Source organism: Xiphophorus couchianus, chromosome 13 (assembly GCF_001444195.1).
Source record: "Xiphophorus couchianus chromosome 13, X_couchianus-1.0, whole genome shotgun sequence".
NCBI classification, from domain to species: Eukaryota; Metazoa; Chordata; class Actinopteri; order Cyprinodontiformes; family Poeciliidae; genus Xiphophorus; species Xiphophorus couchianus.
The window spans coordinates 13,755,334-13,773,824 of NC_040240.1; the positions used below are offsets into that span (position 1 = coordinate 13,755,334).

At 37.5% G+C, this 18,491-nt stretch overlaps 1 protein-coding gene across 4 annotated transcripts in view; it reads left to right on the forward strand.

Annotated features, from left to right (window-relative positions):
- The window catches only part of LOC114155904 (ras/Rap GTPase-activating protein SynGAP-like), a 59,733-nt gene extending 42,719 nt beyond the window's left edge, over window positions 1–17,014 (forward strand). For 3 of the 4 annotated variants that reach the window (XM_028036050.1, XM_028036051.1, XM_028036054.1), the window contains 6 exons: window positions 143–736; window positions 4,767–5,270; window positions 5,392–5,538; window positions 6,126–6,337; window positions 10,277–10,349; window positions 12,967–17,014. In XM_028036050.1, the coding sequence (XP_027891851.1) occupies window positions 143–736; window positions 4,767–5,270; window positions 5,392–5,538; window positions 6,126–6,337; window positions 10,277–10,349; window positions 12,967–13,005 (1,569 nt within the window). In that variant the 3' untranslated portion in view covers window positions 13,006–17,014. The remainder of the gene's footprint in view (window positions 1–142; window positions 737–4,766; window positions 5,271–5,391; window positions 5,539–6,125; window positions 6,338–10,276; window positions 10,350–12,966) is intronic. The other variant, XM_028036052.1, reaches the window with a different exon arrangement.
- The last annotated feature ends 1,477 nt before the right edge of the window (window positions 17,015–18,491 follow it).

Sequence of the window (18,491 nt, forward strand, 5' to 3'; positions counted from 1 at the left end):
TCACTTTCACTGTTATTACAATTCTACCACTAAATATCTTATATGTAAATATTTGTGTCTATTATTTTGTTGACAGGTTCATATAAATAAGTGCCTTTGCTGCAGATAGAAAAAGTGAACATTCATTTTGTTTCTCTCTCAGGTCCACAGTGTCAACAAAAGTGTCTCCATGATGGACCTTCAGGACTCCCGAATGAACAGCATCTCCAACCTGAACTCCGTTGGAGACATGCTAGCCTCCTCTCAGGCCTCCATTGCTGGCCTCGGCCACAGCTTCGGGAACCTGGGCGCCCCACTTCGTATGGGGGGCCACTTGCCCCCGGGGTCATCTGGCTCTGGCCTCAGACTGAGCCAGATGGGCCACGTAGGGGCCCCAACAGAATCCATCTCCCAGCAGCAGCAGCAGGCAGCTGCAGCGATGCATTTCCCCCTTTCTTTCCAGAATCCTCTATTCCATCTGGCTGCCCAGAACTCCCCGGCTCAGTCCCAGGCTCCTCCTCCAGCTGCCGCCCCTCCTCCGCTGCTCCTCACCCCGGAGGCTGAGAACGGCCACCCCGACTACCCGCCCGCCTTTGGCAACAGCGCTTTCTCCCGCAGCGAGGACCTTTCTGCCCTGCAGTCGCAGAGCAGCCTGGTGCAGCCCAGCATCGTACATTCGCACAGCTACAGCGACGACTTCACCCGGCAGAATCAGAACCACGACTACGCCTGGCACCAGCTGTCTCTGCAGGTGCAGGTAGGAGCCGCTCCACTGGTTTCACACATGGAGAATGATGGTTTGATGCTGTGAATATGTGTCTGCATTCAGTTTTAAACATTTATTACAAGTTATCTACTTAACTGACACCATTAGAATGCGTACATTTAATTCAATAGATCGAGGAGGATTCAGGTGTAATGATGACAGTAAAGGGGTTAATAAATAAGTTAAATAAGAACATCACTTTAATTTTTTATGAATAAAACCAGTATTTACAGATGTAAATCTGAAACAATCCATTTAATACTGTAAGATAACATCAATTCTCTCCGTGATACGTAGACTGTGGCACACAACATTTTAATTTTTCATTAAAATTATTTTTATTGGTCTTATGTAATATTCAAATGTTAGTAATAATCATCAAAATCAGAAATAAAAGCTTGAATTGTGTGTCCCAGTGTGTGATTGATCCACATTAGAAAGCAGTCAATTCGCATACCTTTTTTTTTTGTCACTGTATGACATTAATTCAAACTAAGTCATTCCTATTTTAGCTCAGCTAAGATTACCAAAATTGCTATTAACTAAATGCCAAAGTAATAAGAGTCTTTTAGTTTTAATTCGGAAGTGAGCACTGCATATGTTTACTCAGAATTTGGAAGAATTGCATGTTAAACTGTATAATGTTAGAGATTTTTTAGTATTATCATTTTATTTTCGTACTCTAGTTCACATTAAGTCTATAGATAAATACCTATCATATAACTTGGGCCAAAAGTCAACAAGATTGTCGAAATAGTTTGTTTGAACAAAACAGAAACTAGTATGGCTTGGTCAGGTCTGTAGGCCACCTTGCTCACACACCTTTTCAGCTCTGTCCACAAATTGTTTATGGGACCAGACATTCAAAACGTTGAATTTGGTGTTTTTAAATCACTTTAAACAGATTTAATGGTATGATTATTTCTATTTGTGACTAAGCTTTACCTTCCTGGCTCATGTCTTGAGACATTGCTCCAATATTTTTCACATATGGTTATTTCCTCATGATGCCATCCATTATTTTGCATAAGTCCTACTAGCAGCAAAACACATTAGCAGCATGATGCTTCCCACACCGCCCCTGTATTTAACAGTTGTGATGGTATTCTCATGCTTAAATCTTTAGAAATAATGACTTCTTCCTTGTTGAGCAGCCTTTTAGCCCATGTTGTTTTAGCTCTTATTTCACCGTGGATAATGATAATGGTATTCTGTAACAGCTTCAGCGAGCATCTTGACAGGGTTTTATTTTTTTGTGGGGGAGGAGGGGATTGATGCATACATTGCACCAAAACATGATTATCTTGGAGACACAGGTTCTGTCTCCTTTCTGAATTATGTGAAACCTTGACATTTCCACACTGTTTATACTTGCTAAGTATATGACAGATGTTTTGTTTAGAAATTTTACCCAAGGATGAATCAGACTTTTGATTCGTGATTCTCTTCCAGATACATCAATGTTTTAAATTGATTCATTATTGTTAAAAGTTTCTAAACTTAAAAGCATAGTGATGTTACAGTAAATTGTCAATACAAATATTGTTATATTGTCTATGTAAATAACTGTTTTCAGAGTCAGCAAATATGTGAAATTTACTTTTTTTAATGGAAAAATTGTAAAACAACTTTTTTTATGATCTGCTGAGATGCACTAGTATATGACTCAGCTGTTTAATACAAAACAGTCCCAAAATTATTTCTGTGATGAGCCAAAAAGATAGTCGAGAGATGCCGAGTGCACAGAGAATAACATCAGAAACATGCACCTGATGAACTGTGCTAAATGTATCAATGGTTCTGCTTCCATTCAAAACATGTTTTCATGCATCTTTTACAGTTTTTGGTCATAACTTGCTTTATTTTCGACTGAGTTTTTTTGGTCAAGTTAAATCAATGAAAACACACAGAAGTACTGCAGTTAACAATCCAGTTACATTATTTAAAATTTTGTTTTACACTATTTAAAGCAGTTTCGCTTGATTTTATGTCTACACTAAATGTTTGGGGTTGTTAATAGGGTACCTATTTTTGCATGTTGTTTTATTCAGTTTTAATTAGCTCATTTTATTTCCACAAATCTACACCTATCTAAAAAAAAAAAAAAAAAATGCTGCTTAAACGGATCAGTTTAAGCAGCAATGATTTCTTCTGAAATCACTGTAATATGCTTATGTAGGAATGTTGTGGTTTTCTGTTGCATAATTTGGCATTTATTAATCACAGAATAAGTCGGCTTAAATTTTAGTGACTGATATCTGCAGGGTTATCAAACACATGAAGTGTTTGATCAAGGACCTCTGATTGAGCAACATAATAAGCAAATCCTACTGTAAAGTTAGAGGCTCTCGTTGTGCTGCCATCTGAATCTAGACGTTTGTCCCATGCCCGCTTCATCTGGACTCTGTGAGAATGCTTCACAGCCGCTGCACTGTGCGTCCTTTTTTTAACAGTTCTGGTTATTAGCTGTCGGCCAACCGGGCAGATAACAGTGTCGGAGCTGCTGATGCTGCATTATCATTATCTTTCTTAGCCACGCATGTCATGTAGATGTGGTGCAGCTCCTCCACTAAAGAGTAAAGACAGAGAAGTTTCAATCGGAAAACGTTTCGGCGTTAATTAGACTGCTTGATGGGGTCAAGAGAAGCGTGTGTTTTCTGATGCATGTTTAAATGAATTCTGCGGCTGAGGATTGGTTGGTGTGCACTCGGGCCGTTGATCCGTCAGGCTGATGAGCTTACTATAAGGCGTGGATGTAAAATTACGGTGTTTAATGATGCTTTTGTGTCGTATTGAGCTATTTTCGTCCCGCTGTGTGGGCTTTAATGGAACAAACATCACAAGCCACCTGCTTATTTATACAGATGGTGCATTCAGGAAAGAGCTTTAAGAATTAATGATTAATCTATCCATCCATCACATATGATTGCAGTTATTTAGGATGCTAATCAAAACTAAACTTGCAAATTCCTTTGCGTTTACACAAATATGAGAGCAAAATAGAGATCATTCTTAAGTGGTGTCATCTTAAATTAGAAAAAAAAAATCGAAAAGGTTGCGTCTCCATGAGCATCTGCTGACCCAGTTGTCGTCAACTGTGATTGTGGAACAGATGGAGGGTCTCAGTCGGAGGCTGCTTAAGGTGTGAGCAGCTTATAAGCAGGTGAAAGATCTTGAATTTTGAATCATGTTGCTCCGTCTGGTGGAAGTATTTCTAACACTTTTACACTTAGAGTAAGATACACAGAAAGGGTGAACTGACTAGGGTATTGAAGCAAAACTGCTCCATCCCTCACATTAAAGATTAATTTTGAAAAAATGGGGCATACCTTTAAACATTAATTATCACTTTGGCCCTAATGGGTTTTTTTAGGAAGCAAAGTTTTCTCTTTGAAAAGGAAAGAACTTTCACATCAACAGTAACCTTTTGTTATTGGAGATGTGTTTTAGGATCTTGTGGTCTGCTGTTAAGGGGAACTTGCTTGGAGCAACAACTGCAGAGTGGGGTTGTTTCAGATTTCCTCCACTTGCAGACCGTTTTCAAATGATTTTGATACTTCTTTAAATGATCAGCTGCTATATTCTTCTTTTTCAATAATCAGCTCTTTGTTGGATCTCCCCATGGAGCTCACTTGCATAAAGACCACACCAAACTTAATGTCTGAGATTTAACAAGGGAAACCTTCAAAACTCACAGACCTATGTTTGGTTGCAGTCATTTTAAGTGACTTAATCTATTACTTACCAGAAATGTATTTTTTGAAAATGACATTTTTACAGAGAATGTCAAGATTATTATCATTTTTTTTCAATTGATACCTTGTGTTTACATACTTTAGAAAATACTCAGGCTGTTGTAGGTTGTCCTATTTCTTTTTTTTTTTGTCATGGCTGTATGTAGGAATTCAGTGCCACAGCAACAAAAATGAATACTCCTCTCAAAATAGACAGATAATCTTTCCCGCGTTGTGACTCATACTGTTTTCTTTTTTTTTTTTTTTTGCATCCATTTCCCTCTCAGGAGTCTCTGCAGCAGCATCACCTGATGGGAGTCACATCTCAGACAGGCACCGGCACAGGCACTCCTGCTTCCTTGGCTACACCTCCGACGACAGTTCATCCGTCCCGCCAGTCATCTATTGCTGCTCAGCACCTCAAGTCCCAGCGCTCCATCAACACACCTGCCACTGCCACGCCTCCAAAGGTTCGTCCACAGAGCAGGAACCTCCTCCTCAACTCCTCGGATGCGAGCTTCAGCGGCAGTCAGCCAAAGTCCCGCCCATCGAAGCAAATGACACAGCAGCAGCAACAGCAGCCGCCGCCACAGCAGGACGGGCAGCTGCTGGTCACTGACAGTCCGGCTCCAGGGCTACCCTTCCAGACAAGCTCCGCTAAAGAAAACCAGGCTCCGGCAGCAGCTGCAGAGGAGTCCACAGACACGCCCACAAAAAGCAGCAAGAAGCCTCAGCAGTCACAGCTGCAGCCGCCGCAGCAGCATCTCCTGAAACCGGTCGCAAACAAACAGGTGAATGCTGCAAGTCCCTGAACAAAAACAAAAACAATAAAAGGTCTTTAAGCTGAAACTATTTAATGGTTAAAACAGGATTTGAAATCTTTTTCTTTTTTTTTCTTGATTGATGTTTCAGGGTAACAGCCAGGGAATGAACGAGCGGACGGTCGCATGGGTCTCCAACATGCCACACCTCTCTGCCGACATCGAGAGCCTGCGGCCGGACCGCGAGGGCCAGCTGAAAGAGTACTCTAAGAGCATGGATGAGTCACGACTAGAAAGGGTCAGCTGCTTTTTTACCTGTCAGAATATTTTATTATTGTTTGTGATTAAATAACTGTAATAATAACTGTGTTTTGAATGACCTTGATTTTAGAAATTAGAGACAAAAGAGGAGCCTTATGGGGTTTTAGTCAGATAGGTGTTAGCTTCATGCATGGACTGTTGCAAAAGTATTTAAACTTGGGATTTTAAGTGATACAGAGTAGCACATAATTTAGAAGTGAGATGAATCTAGCACATATTTTTAAATATCTTCAAACACACAAATTGGAAAAGTGTGGTATTTTCATTTTAGGATCTCATTATTTCAGTATCTCAGAAAAAAAAGTTGTAGAGAAAGTTAAAACAGGGCTAGATAATAAAACAATATGCCAAACTTACACACCACCAACGTCCTCACAGTGAAACATGGTGATGGCAGCATAATGCTTTATGGGCACATTTGTTATAATTCTTCAAGTTCTTCTGTAAGATAGCAGTATACTGTACTTTTTTATATGTAAACACTTCCATTTCCAGAAGCATGAATACTTTTCCAGTGCAATGTTTTGGTGAAGTCATATTTGTAATATCTGGTTCACCTTTCAGGTGAGGGAATACGAAGAGGAAATTCACTCTCTGAAGGAGCGGCTGAAGATGTCGCATCGCAAACTGGAAGAGTACGAGCAGAGGCTTCTGAGCCAGGAGCAGCAGACCAGCAAGATCCTGCAGCAGTACCAGAACCGCCTCGATGACAGCGAGCGGCGCCTGAAGCAGCAGCAGCTGGAAAAAGACTCTCAAATCAAAGGCATCATCAGCAGGTGATTAGCTTTCAGGCTCAGCAGGCAGTCATATCTGGTTTCTTCTGTTTTGTTATGTTTGCTTCACAAAACAAACGTGCATTTGTTCAGGTGAGTGTCACACATTGTTTGCCACAGCCAAGATCCACAAAAATATCCATATCTAACTACTATGAGGAGTGTTAAACATAAGATTTCATTTTAATCCTGCAGAAACATAATCCTTTTTAATGCCGCTCATAATCACGCAAGAAGATAAAACACAAAACCTTATTTGTTAATTAAACTCTGCACCTTTTAAAATTTAAATGTTCTATTTACATAAAGTTGAGGGAAACATATCTTAAGAGTATGAAAACACAAAAAAATGCATAATTATACAAGTATGAGCTGATAGCAGAATATTAGAGTTTTTTATTAAAGAAACTGATAGAAAAAGATCGCAGATGTCGCTTTATTCATGTCTGACGGCTTGGTAATGTGTGTGAGAGACATTGTGGAAGAAGCACAATCAGTGTGGTTAAAGTGCCTTTATTGAACCTGTAGTGGCTGCCAGTAGGAGAGGGGAAGCCATGTAAGTGTTCCCTGTTGAGAGGCAGAGGAGAGGAGAAGGCCAGCTTGTGATGCTCTAAAGCCTCCTGCTTTTCTACTTCAGTGCAGCTGAAGGTCATCTCTGCTCTCTCATTGGAGAAGCAGTGGAGCACAATGAGCTGTTGTATTCAGCTTGTTTTTATTAGAAATCCGTGTGGAAATAGAGGGCAGGTTCTATTGAAGGCCGCTGTTATGTGTTCGGTCCAGGAGAGGTCAGCAGAGATGAAGAAACGCAGGATAGCTCTGATTTGGCGTGTGCTGATGTGAGAACCTGAAGGCATCATTTCCCTCTTCAGAATTATTAGTTGTCATGTATGATAGTATTAAAAATACATTAAAAATATGCAATCATGTTTGATGAATAAAAATATTCCTGAAAAGTATATTTATTTCAGTAGCTAAATTCATATGAAACACATAATTACACACTGACTGGCTTATTCAAGACTTTAATTCTGTTAAATGTAACGAATTCCAGCTTACTGTTAATGAAAACATTACATTTAATATTAGAATTTCATACCAGATATAGAAAAAAAATATTTTTACTAAAGGAATAAGGGATGAATGTGTTATATTTTCAAAAGGTTCTTTTAACCTTGCAATCTGAATGCATATCATAATTTCTTGAACATGACTGTATATTACAAATCTCCTTAAAATGTTCAAATACCATTAACTTAACTACTAAAATAATACTTACTGACACACACACACAGATTATTAATGTAGCTTTTTTAAAAACTGCAATGAATAATATTTGCGAATTACAAATTTCCTCTGTTTTTTGCCTTTTTGTCACAATCGCAAATGATTGTTTCTGATTATTGAATGCTTTCAATAATCAGAAACAATTATTTGGGACAAGGAATGTTCATGTTGAAATGAAAATTTGTAGCTAGAAGAAGGGTATTTAGTTTAGAATTGATTAAATTAGAAGTAAGTTCCTATGTGTTTAGGATGTATCAGTGAAAAGTGCAACATTTGACTCGGGACCTCATATTTGTAAGAAGAATTTTGTCTCTTGTTGGACTGAACTGCATTTATAGAAGAAACATATTTAGGGGCTCAGCTAATTTGTTGTGGAGAGCTGAGCAGGCGGATAGAGGAACATTAAGAACCTATTTACCCAGAGGCAGAGGACTATCAGCCGGCTTACCAACAAGAATGTTTCAGATTATGTCGCCAAATGTTGAGCTACAGTCATTGAAAAGCATTTACAGCAACAAAACTCCCAAAGCGGTCCAAAAAGCTTGACGAGCTTTGGATATGGCTTCTTCAGTGAATATGTTTGTCTTCTTCAAAAACTAATGAGGATCAAATGTGGGAGGGAGGCTGGCTTTGATTAGATGGAAAAAATGGACTCTGAAGGCACTTTATGGGATGGATGTGTTTATTTGCTGTCATTTCAGTTTTTTCTTTGGGTGTGCAAATGGGGTTGCAAACTTCAGGGAGTCTGGAATAGAGGTTTGTCTCAGGGATGGAATTACATGAACATGTAAAAACGTGTGTGCTGAATCAAGGTTCCAGCTGGAATTAGCTGACATCTATCATCTTCAGGGTCATTTGGGTGAATATGTAGTTTTCAGCAGTTGCATTGAGTCGCAGAAGTATTCAAATCCCTAGAACGTTTTTTTAAACGTTTATTGCGTTACAAACACAAACATTATTTCTTGTTGGGATTTAATGTATTAAAGCAACACAAAATAGTCACAATATTAGGTGTCACAGGTTCTATGCTGGATTTTGATATAAACTTTGACTGGACCATTTTGACACGTGAATATATGGTTCAGTTAAAACCCATTTCATCGTAGCTCTTGTTGAATGTTTAGTGTTGTGAAATCCATCCTGGTCTCAAGTCATTTATAGGCTCTAGCAGGTTTTCTTCCAGGATTCAATCTGTAGCTCCATCCACCTTTCCATCAACTCTGACCAGTCTCCCTGCTCTGCTGTGTTTCATCATGGGAAGAGAGTTTTCATTTTGATGTCCTCTGTGTGGCTTGCAGTGTTTTTCATGTAATTTTGGTCTTATTTGACCTTCTTTACTTACTGTGTCCATAACTGAGGTGTAGAAAACTGGGATCAACAGTTCTTATAATCTTCTTTCAATAATTGTGTTCATTTTGCCACTCAGTAAAGGCCTGAAATGGTTTGTTTGCCTTTCAGCTGAGCCGGTTAAAAGTGTTTGGAAGATAGATTTAGATAAATACTGAACAGCCCTGGAAGAAAAAACTGTGCAATACTTGAGACCTTCCAGCAGGAACACGACCCCAGACTTCCTGACAGAATTACAATGGAGCAGTTCAGCTCACACATGCCTAGTTCAATGAATCAAACTGCTGAATTAGGTTCAGCTGTAATGTAACAGAGTAACATCTAGCAGCTTTAGGACACAAATCCCAGAGGACTAGAGTTTGACATCCTTGGTTTAGATCATGTTTTGGAATGGACCAGTCAAAGTCCAACCTATATTAAGTTGTAAATCTGTGGCAAGACATATTTTATATTCAGATGCATATTCCAGACAAATGGGCAAAAATAATTAACATTCCAAATGTATAAAGCAGAGAGACACAGGCTAAAAGACATGAAGCTGAAATTACAGCTAAAACTGGTTCTGCAAAGCCACTTTTCACTTTACAGTAATTGACAGTAATTGCTTATTTCATGCTGGCTATCACACAGAAATTCAAGGGTTGTTACTACTTTTGTGTAGCCTAAAGTCAAGGTGACTTGTTGTTCTGCATCCCAGTAATCCCACTGTCAAAAACATTCTGAAGAAAACCAGTTTTGTTTTTCTTTTTAATAACATGTTCATTCATTTTCAACATGATGATTTGAATTACCTTCATATTTTGTTAGTTGTCATTGACTTTTGTATATTTATGTTGTTGACTTTGTACTGCCATAAGGAGAAGACTGTAACATCTAGTCTTTCACTTTAAGGGTTTTCAATGGATTTTTCTTTTTTTCAAACAGAATAATCAGTTTGAATCAACTAATGAAGCTGAAATTGTGGCCAAGTCTCTAATGTAAAGTTAAAAATAAAGATTATCTAAACCTAGACAGGCTGATTGTGACAGAAATTAATACTTGGAAGAAATTATCATAATAATAATAATAATAATAATAGTGAGCAGACAATACATGACCGTACACTTCACTCATCCACAATTTCATTTTACATTTTCTGCACCTGAACAAAGATTAGATTCACTTTTGGGCACCTCACAGGATGCCCAGGAACACTTCAGGACCTTAATATCATCATATGGCTACACAATCTCACAGTACATCTGAAGAACGCCGGCTTCATAACTCTACTTTTGTCAACCGGTCTGTTTGTTTCTATTTCCCTGTTGTCAGACTCATGGCTGTGGAAGATGAGCTGAGAGGGGGTGCCATTCCTGATATTAAGCCTCGAATCCTCACAGACCAGGTTTGTGCCTGTGTCTACACCACCAGTCATGTCCTAAATCATTATTGCATCACATCCAAGAGCGTTTTTTGTAGAAACCAGCACAGGTTGAGATGTTTGCAGCAGCTTCCACATACGTCAGCCACCTCCATCGTTCAGTCCACGCTTTTTTGTCTGATCAAAAAGCAACATTTCACCGCATCTTGCACACACTTGGCGGGTGGGCATAAGGATCAGGCGAAGCAGAAATCACGAATCCTAAAAACTGCGAAGGAACAGCAAATCTTCCGAGCAGAAATTAGATATTATTTACCTCGAAGAGCTTATGATTCTCTGGAATGCATTTATCACTGAGGAACTGTGACTCACCAGCAGCGTCAGTGCAATTCAAGTTGCTGAATGCAACATGTGGGATGATTGGTGACGCAGGTGAAGAGGCTGTTTGTGCTTAAATAATATAGAGAAATTTAAAGGTGCCTAAACTCATGGAATATATAAACAAGGAAATACACGACTCGGAATTCCTTCTGCTCATAGTTAGACGGGAAGAGATTTTAATGCACATCTGCGGAACCAAAACATCCCATTCACATCGTTACAGAAATCCAAAATCTCTTGACTTCTACTTCTGACATCAGTTTTTTATAGAGTCCCAGCTCTACTGGTGTGTATTGGGAAACTTTGACCAATGGCGTTACTCCCCTCCATTTGAGTAGCACTTCTGGCTTGTTTTACACTGGATGTGTATTGGAAGTTCCGAGAATTAGGAGTTGACCTCCTGGAATTAGAGACGTCTTGACCTCAACATCTGCTCCAATTCAGATGAACTATTAGTCAAATTGTTTGTTCCTTATCTGTCCAAACAGAGGTTATTTCCCAAGTCTTGGGCTCCGGCCCGGTTCCTTTGCAGGCGAGCAGGAGAAGGGTTCGGTGCCAGAATTTTCTTGCACAACAGCTTAAAACTAACAACTTTCCTCTCTTAAGTGATTGTTATTCCACAACTCTCCAAATCTGAATTCCTTCCTGACTTCTAGGTCAGATTGACCCAACCATTTGACACAGTACATTTTTTTAGGTTAAACATACCTTAGTGCGAACCAACCAAACAACATAATTTTTAACTATTAATATAATTATATTTCTCTACAATAACTCAGAGGAAACATTTGCTATCCTTGAAATATACCGTCACCTTCTCTGCAGCTCCAAGGAACACAAGCAAACCGATCAAATTGTGTCTTGAAAGACAGACAAATATGGAAACATTTCAGCCTGCTGTGAAATTTTTACACCAGAAACCTAAAATAAATAAAATGTGATGGGATTAAATGTCCAAACTGTGCAATCTAATTTGGAGTCTGGCGAGACTTCTGCTGGATTAGCCTCCAATCTTTGGTTTAAAGTCCTGTCAGAAGAGGAGTATTGTAGAATTAAAATCATCCGTCATTTCATTAAGACCTTTTAAAGTTCTCTTTTTCATATTAAGTTAATATTTTTTTATTATTATTAAAACACTCAACCTAAAAAGATTAAATCCTATTTTAACCCTCACTTTCCAGACACATAACTTCAATAACTTTAAAATTAAATAATGGCTTCAATATAGATAGATTTCAAAACCTCACCGTTTCCTTTTTATAACATCATGAAATAATCAAAAAAATTGGAAAAGATATCACGTAGAGAATTAAGGATCTCCACAAGTTTGGTTGATCTTTGGGTTTCCAGATGCTTCAAGGTGCGACATACATCATCGAGAAATTATATATTAGTATTAGTACAGTATTCTCCATGATGTTTGAATTCATGAGTCCTGAGACTTTACCCTCACATATTCCTACCCAATCTCAATGCAAAAGTAAATAAAAAAATAAATGTACTGCTGTTTGGGATTAGTTGTAGATTAAATTTATTTATCCTCAACTGAGAAATGTGCCTTTTAAAATAATATCACAGCACATTTCTTGTCATATCAAAACCATGTTTATTTATTTCCCCATCATGTCATTCCATTCTGTCTTCAGAGTCTTGCTATTAAGCCCTTTAAGCCTCTGTTGAGGGGTTATGTTATCAGACATTAGGCCAAGATTTTCCAAAAAGTAAATTGGTAATTTTCATGTCAAGTTAAAATATTCAAATATGTAAAGGGATCTGGTGATCATGTGGACTGGAGAATAGTTCTCATCAATGCTAGGACTACAAAAGAGAAGACCTCTCTGCTTCTTTGTACTGACAGAAATAACCCATCTAATTTTTCATTATGGCAAAGTGTAGCACACATTAAGATGCGACTTAAGATAAAGTTTTCATGTACCTCTGATTTTAAATATTTTTGTCTGAATTTAGCCTTTTTAACTTTATTTAAATGTGCAAAGTTAAAACAGGGGAACACTTTTAAATATCACAGTAAAACTAGGCCTGGATAAACTTGGAGAACCCTGAAGTTTCCCACATGTTCAGTTACTGTAAGTTAACCAGCTGTTATGTCTTAGCAACACAGTTATTCTACTGTCAAATTTAACTTAATATAAAAGAAAAACCTCATTTGAAGAAATATTAGGCTAAGATTCTGAATGTTTGTCACCTTTCAGCTGTAAATGTAGAAAAATGGTAATTGTATTTATTTTGTCTTCTGCAGTCTCTCAGCCAGGTCTATGGGGGCCTCCCTGGATCCTGACTGCTAGCTCCAAAGTGACCAGAATTCATGATGGTCACTCGGGTGTAAGAAGGTGGATAAAAACGGCTCCTACAGACTGACTCGAGTCAAAGGCCTACAAAGGACCAACGATGGTGTCATCGCACAACATTATCCATTAAGAAATATTTTCAAAGTTGTTGCAAATATTAAAACTAAGCCTGTAACAGAACTTGACAATCAACTCAGCAAGAGGACCAACGTGTGCAGCAAATGCTTTGCACGGTTTGGTTGAAATATAAGCCAGTGCCACAATAACGACAATACTGTTCCTAAAGAGTTTTTGTAACTGTGGTGAAGAAGTTGTGGAAAACAGTGGGATGAAGACGGATTTAAGATTACTTCCCCTCTTCTACAAGAAGCTTCCCACTTCAGTGGCTGAGGATAAAATGTATAGAAGAGGATTTTACCAGGCACAATATTCCTTCATGGTGACGCCTTCAACAAGCAACAAGCATGTTGTTGAATCATCAAATATTTTCTACTTTAGATTTAGTAGAATTTAGCTTTTTTATTTTTCTTTATATTATAGCCATCTCATCTTAAAAAGCCAGACAAGTTCTACAATCAGCTGATTTGAGTACAATCTGAGGTCTGTGATTTAACTTTTTAAGTTTGAAAGATATCGCTAAAACTTGACTTTCAATGTGTATAAAAATGTATTCGTAAATATTCTAAATCCATTTAATAATGGGGACACTTAAACTAATCTAATTTTATAAAAGTGATGGATATAATGACAACATGGTGAGTTTTCAAAACAGTGATACAGATTTTTCTAAGGAAAATTCTGGGCAAATTAAACACATTACAGTATTGTAACAATTTCATCCAGTACTAGATGTAAGGAGTCTTGGAACCAAAGGTGGGTTGAATGGCAACCAAATTAAAATTCATGTCTGTCCTTGGGTATTTTAAAATATGGTTTGGGTGATATAATGTAGGCATGAGGAATCTGTATCTAAACTGTTGTATGCATTTCTCAGAACAGACTCATTTTGGAGTATGGGGGAGAGATTCTAATTGGAGAATAAAGATAACACAGCATCACAGAAATGGGCCAAATCAATACAACACATACTCAAATCTTTTTGGACAGGTTAAGTGTCAAATTTTAGTAGTTATACCCTGCCCCTTTTTTAATTAGATGTAAACGCCACCACCTTCCAAACCAAACAACTCTCTGAGTAGCTGCTAGCTTGACTTCGAGTAGCTGCTAGCTTGACTCCGAGTAGCTGCTAGCTTGACTTCGAGTAGCTGCTAGCTTGACTCCGAGTAGCTGCTAGCTTGACTCCGAGTAGCTGCTAGCTTGACTCCGGGTAGCTGCTAGCTTGACTTCGAGTAGCTGCTAGCTTGACTCCGGGTAGCTGCTAGCTTGACTCCGAGTAGCTGCTAGCTTGACTTCGAGTAGCTGCTAGCTTGACTCTCAGTCACTTTGTAACGCTGTTTTGAAAATGTGCCATAAGATTTTATGTTAATAGCTTTGACTATAAATTTACTGTGTCCCTGCTTATAGCTAACACATTAACAAGCATTGGAATACTCATGTTTTTTTGTTTGTTTTTAAATGTCTCTGAAGCATACATCTGCAACAATTCTGCATGTGCTTTTGGTGGCAAGAATAAGTAAGTCAGTAATTCTATGATTTTGCTACAATTATCACGCGTTGAGACAGCTTTTCATTGTAAGGCATATTTTTTAAGCTAACCTGTCAGCTCCTCCAGTTTTTATTCGGAAGAGTGTGGCACTGAACCTTTTGCATAATAGCTACAATATGACGGATGGAGAGAAACGGATTGATTAAAACATTAAAAGACTAAGAAACAGGGATATGTAGTATATGTGCATAAGATTTGACTGCCTTACAGTCTGTAATACAGGGCCCAAAAATAACAAAACCAATACAAAGAAAAAGGAAAAAAACAACAACCTGTAAACTTTGTATATTAAATGTACTTTTTGTAGTCAGGTGATGAATTGATAAGCAGTGTGTTGGTTAACTCTATTAGAATCATTTACATTACAAATTTCATGGTTGATATATTTTATCTTAACCTCTTGCCTTTAAAAATACATTTTACTTCAAGATAAATTATAAAAAATTACATGTTTATGTTACCAGAAATGTATAAAATAGCTTAATGTATATCTATTCTTATATGTAAAATGTATTAAAATCAAGGGTAGGCCCTCAGGCATGTTAAAGTTGTGGCAAAAACTAATTCTTATATTCTATGATGACTCTTAATGCTGCAATCCAGAAACAACAGTTGCGGGCGGAGTGTTTTTCTTTTCTTCCGGAGGAATTGATGATTATTATACTAGCTCGCCTGTGTTGTGTAACCAAAACAGTTGTGGTGCTTTCATCAATGCTGGATTGCAGTTTTAAGTTCTTTTTGAAATATGTATCTATTTATTTACTTGGCCTGCATTGCAATACAGTATTCTAAAATGTTAAATTTCATATCTGTTTTTATTTTTCTGGACGCTGCAATCCTTGGTCTGTGAGAAATGTTTTCAACGAAAGCAAATATAAACTATTTAAAGTTATGCCTATATATTATTGAAGGTTTATCTGTGTTGGTTGCAATGGGCTACCTCTTAGATAAAGCCCTTGCCAGTTGTCTGCTTTATACCATACAAAGTAAGGAAATATTTTTGTTTTATTTGGTTAGAACAACTTGGTTTTTTTTTTTAAATTACCCCAAGTACAAACTAGTTAACACTTTACTACTAACCAAATAGGGAAATAAATCAGGTTCAGATCTTGGTTGCTTGCTTATTGCTATTTCTGGATGCTCCACGCTTTCTGAGGTTTCTCATATTTAAGTGCCGTTACCATCACAGTCAAATTAATATTATTTGCATTCCAAAAATTTGTCATACTCTCAGGTGTTATGATGAGCACAGAGGAAACAAAACAAATATTGCATTTCTATTAAATTAACACAGAGGGAGGCATTTCTACATTTGGTTGACCAAAAAAAGTTGATCTTTAGTCACTAATCTAGAGCTAAAAAAATTTCATCTGTCATTAAGTTTGCAAAAGCTGAGGAAGGTCTGAGGAAGCACAAAAACTGAGACAATTAAAAGGAAACTGTATTTTCAGTCAAAATGTCTGCCAGTTATGCCAGTCAGAGCTTTTAAAAATCTGAAAAGGTAACGGGCCCAAAAAGCTGCAGCTTGTTTCCTGCTACAGAACATTCAGAGACTTTTTGCAGATGGGAATTTTGGTTAATCCAGATACCCATGAATATGAAACCCTTTTACTTTCCGTCACTCTTTGTGCTCTACATGTCCATTATTGTGATGAACCAGAAGTTGAATTTATATTTGGCACACAAGTTCACCAGTAACTGAAGAAAGACCCACTGTAATAACGTATTAAAAGAATTTATATGGAGAATTCTATTGAGAAGTGTTTGTTTGCAAAATTGTGAAATCTTAGATAATTTATGAAATTTTGTGAGATAAAGGGGTGGGGGGAGGGAAACTGCCATATTCCTGAAGGCAAAGCAGGACCTAACAGAGTAAGATTATCTTATATATTTTAAGAAAGAATATACAACATCAGTCAACCTATTCATGTTTCTAAAATGGATGTATAACATTATGGAGTGGAAAAATTATTTTTTTCTTGGCAGCTATTACTCTGCACAATTGATCTACTGTGTCACAAACATATTGCTGGTGGGATTTTTGACTTGAATTAGGCCTCCTGGATGTAATACCTTAATTTACTTGAGGTTCCTTTTGAAATAAGCCATGCCCCATTGATAAGCCATACCCTCCAGACCCCTGATGTTGTGTGGTGGATGTTTAACGTTGGTAATTTTATTTATAATGGTAGTAATCGTAGGTATGATTGCGCTTGTAATTATTATTAGTGTAAGTATACTTGATTGATATGACTTGTTTTGAACAAAGGGAATGTATTCATATTTCAGGTGATTTTTTTCCGAGTGATTTAAATAAATTATTAAATCCCTAATTCTTGATTATCTCTTGTTTCACAAGACAAGCGTCTGGATCTGGGCAATTTCGCCCCTTTACAAATTTATTTCCCTATTTTGTATCTGCATGTTTCCATTCGGTCCCTTCCTACTTCTATGTCTTAACTATATTTAGCCATAGGCCGTTACTTGGTTTCAAAATTTGCTCAAATGTCACATGTATTTTGACTTTACATGTTATATTCTGAAATCTGTGTATTACACCTTTTTTATATTAATTTTGTTTCTGATTTGCTGCCATCTGATTGTTTCTGTTTTCTTCCGTTATGTCATACAACACATTAGCAATCCTGATCAAACCAATATGAATGTAAGTAGATTGCATTTATGTTGAATTATTGGTAGATAATGAATTTCTCAAAGCTACACTTCCCTAGAGTAGAATATAAAGAATGTAATTAAAATGTTAAGGCAGTTACTATGCATTTCCTTTATGGGTACAAGTTATCTTTTCTGTATTTTCTAGTTGAATACAGAAAATGCACTTTTTTAAAATCTTTGGTACAAAAGATTTTAGGGCAACTGCTGGTATTCAGGTTGACTTTAGATAAGAGATATTACAGTAGGCAGCATGTAGACAGCCATTTGTGTTGTCTGGCTCCAATTGAAATATTTAGTTAAAGTCAGCAGAATTCTGTTTTATAATATATACTGGAAAATCTGATTAATTTTAAAGTTTAGCTTGACGACCAGTCAGTCGGTCAGTTTTGGACATAAGAGGCAGATTTTCTGTAGACGTAGTCGGTGCCTATTTTTACGTTTTGTAATGAACTAAAGTCACTGGTTGGAAGTGGTCTTACCAATTTTGTGCAAAAACGTGTGCAATACGGTCACAACCTGGTAATGTTGGTGTTGGCCGTTCATTTCTGTTTACAAGAGGGATGGGTCCCAACTCAACCCTAAAACACAGCCTGGATCCCACTGCAGCAACTAAACACCTCCAGTGATTCCTTGTTTTACTGCTGGAAAACAAAGGAATCGCAAAGAGGCTGTTCATTACAAACAGCCTCTTTGTAATGAATGAAAAAGTGATGAAACGCCACCAAGCATATTTCCTCTATCAGCTCACAGCTTCGTCCTGTGCCGCAGCTAATCAAAGCCAGCACAAGTCACTCATCCAAACGTGGCTCAGCATTCAGTAGCATCATCTCAGTGGCTGTAAGGATAATGAGATGTCAGCTGTTTCCCATCAGAGATCTGCACAGAGACAACAGATGTACACCAGCCAGGACTCTGACAGGCTTCGAGAGGATGAAGAAGGATCAGTTTCATAAATCTTACTGCTCTTCCTCAACAGCAGTCACACTCCATTATGTGTGTTATTTAGGCTTATCAGAAAGAAATCTCTATACACCTAGCAATGTTGCTGCATTTTCTCATAAAAATTAAAATATAAAAACCGTTTCATCTGAACAAATTTCAAGTTTTGCAAAAAAAAATTATTTTAGAAATCTG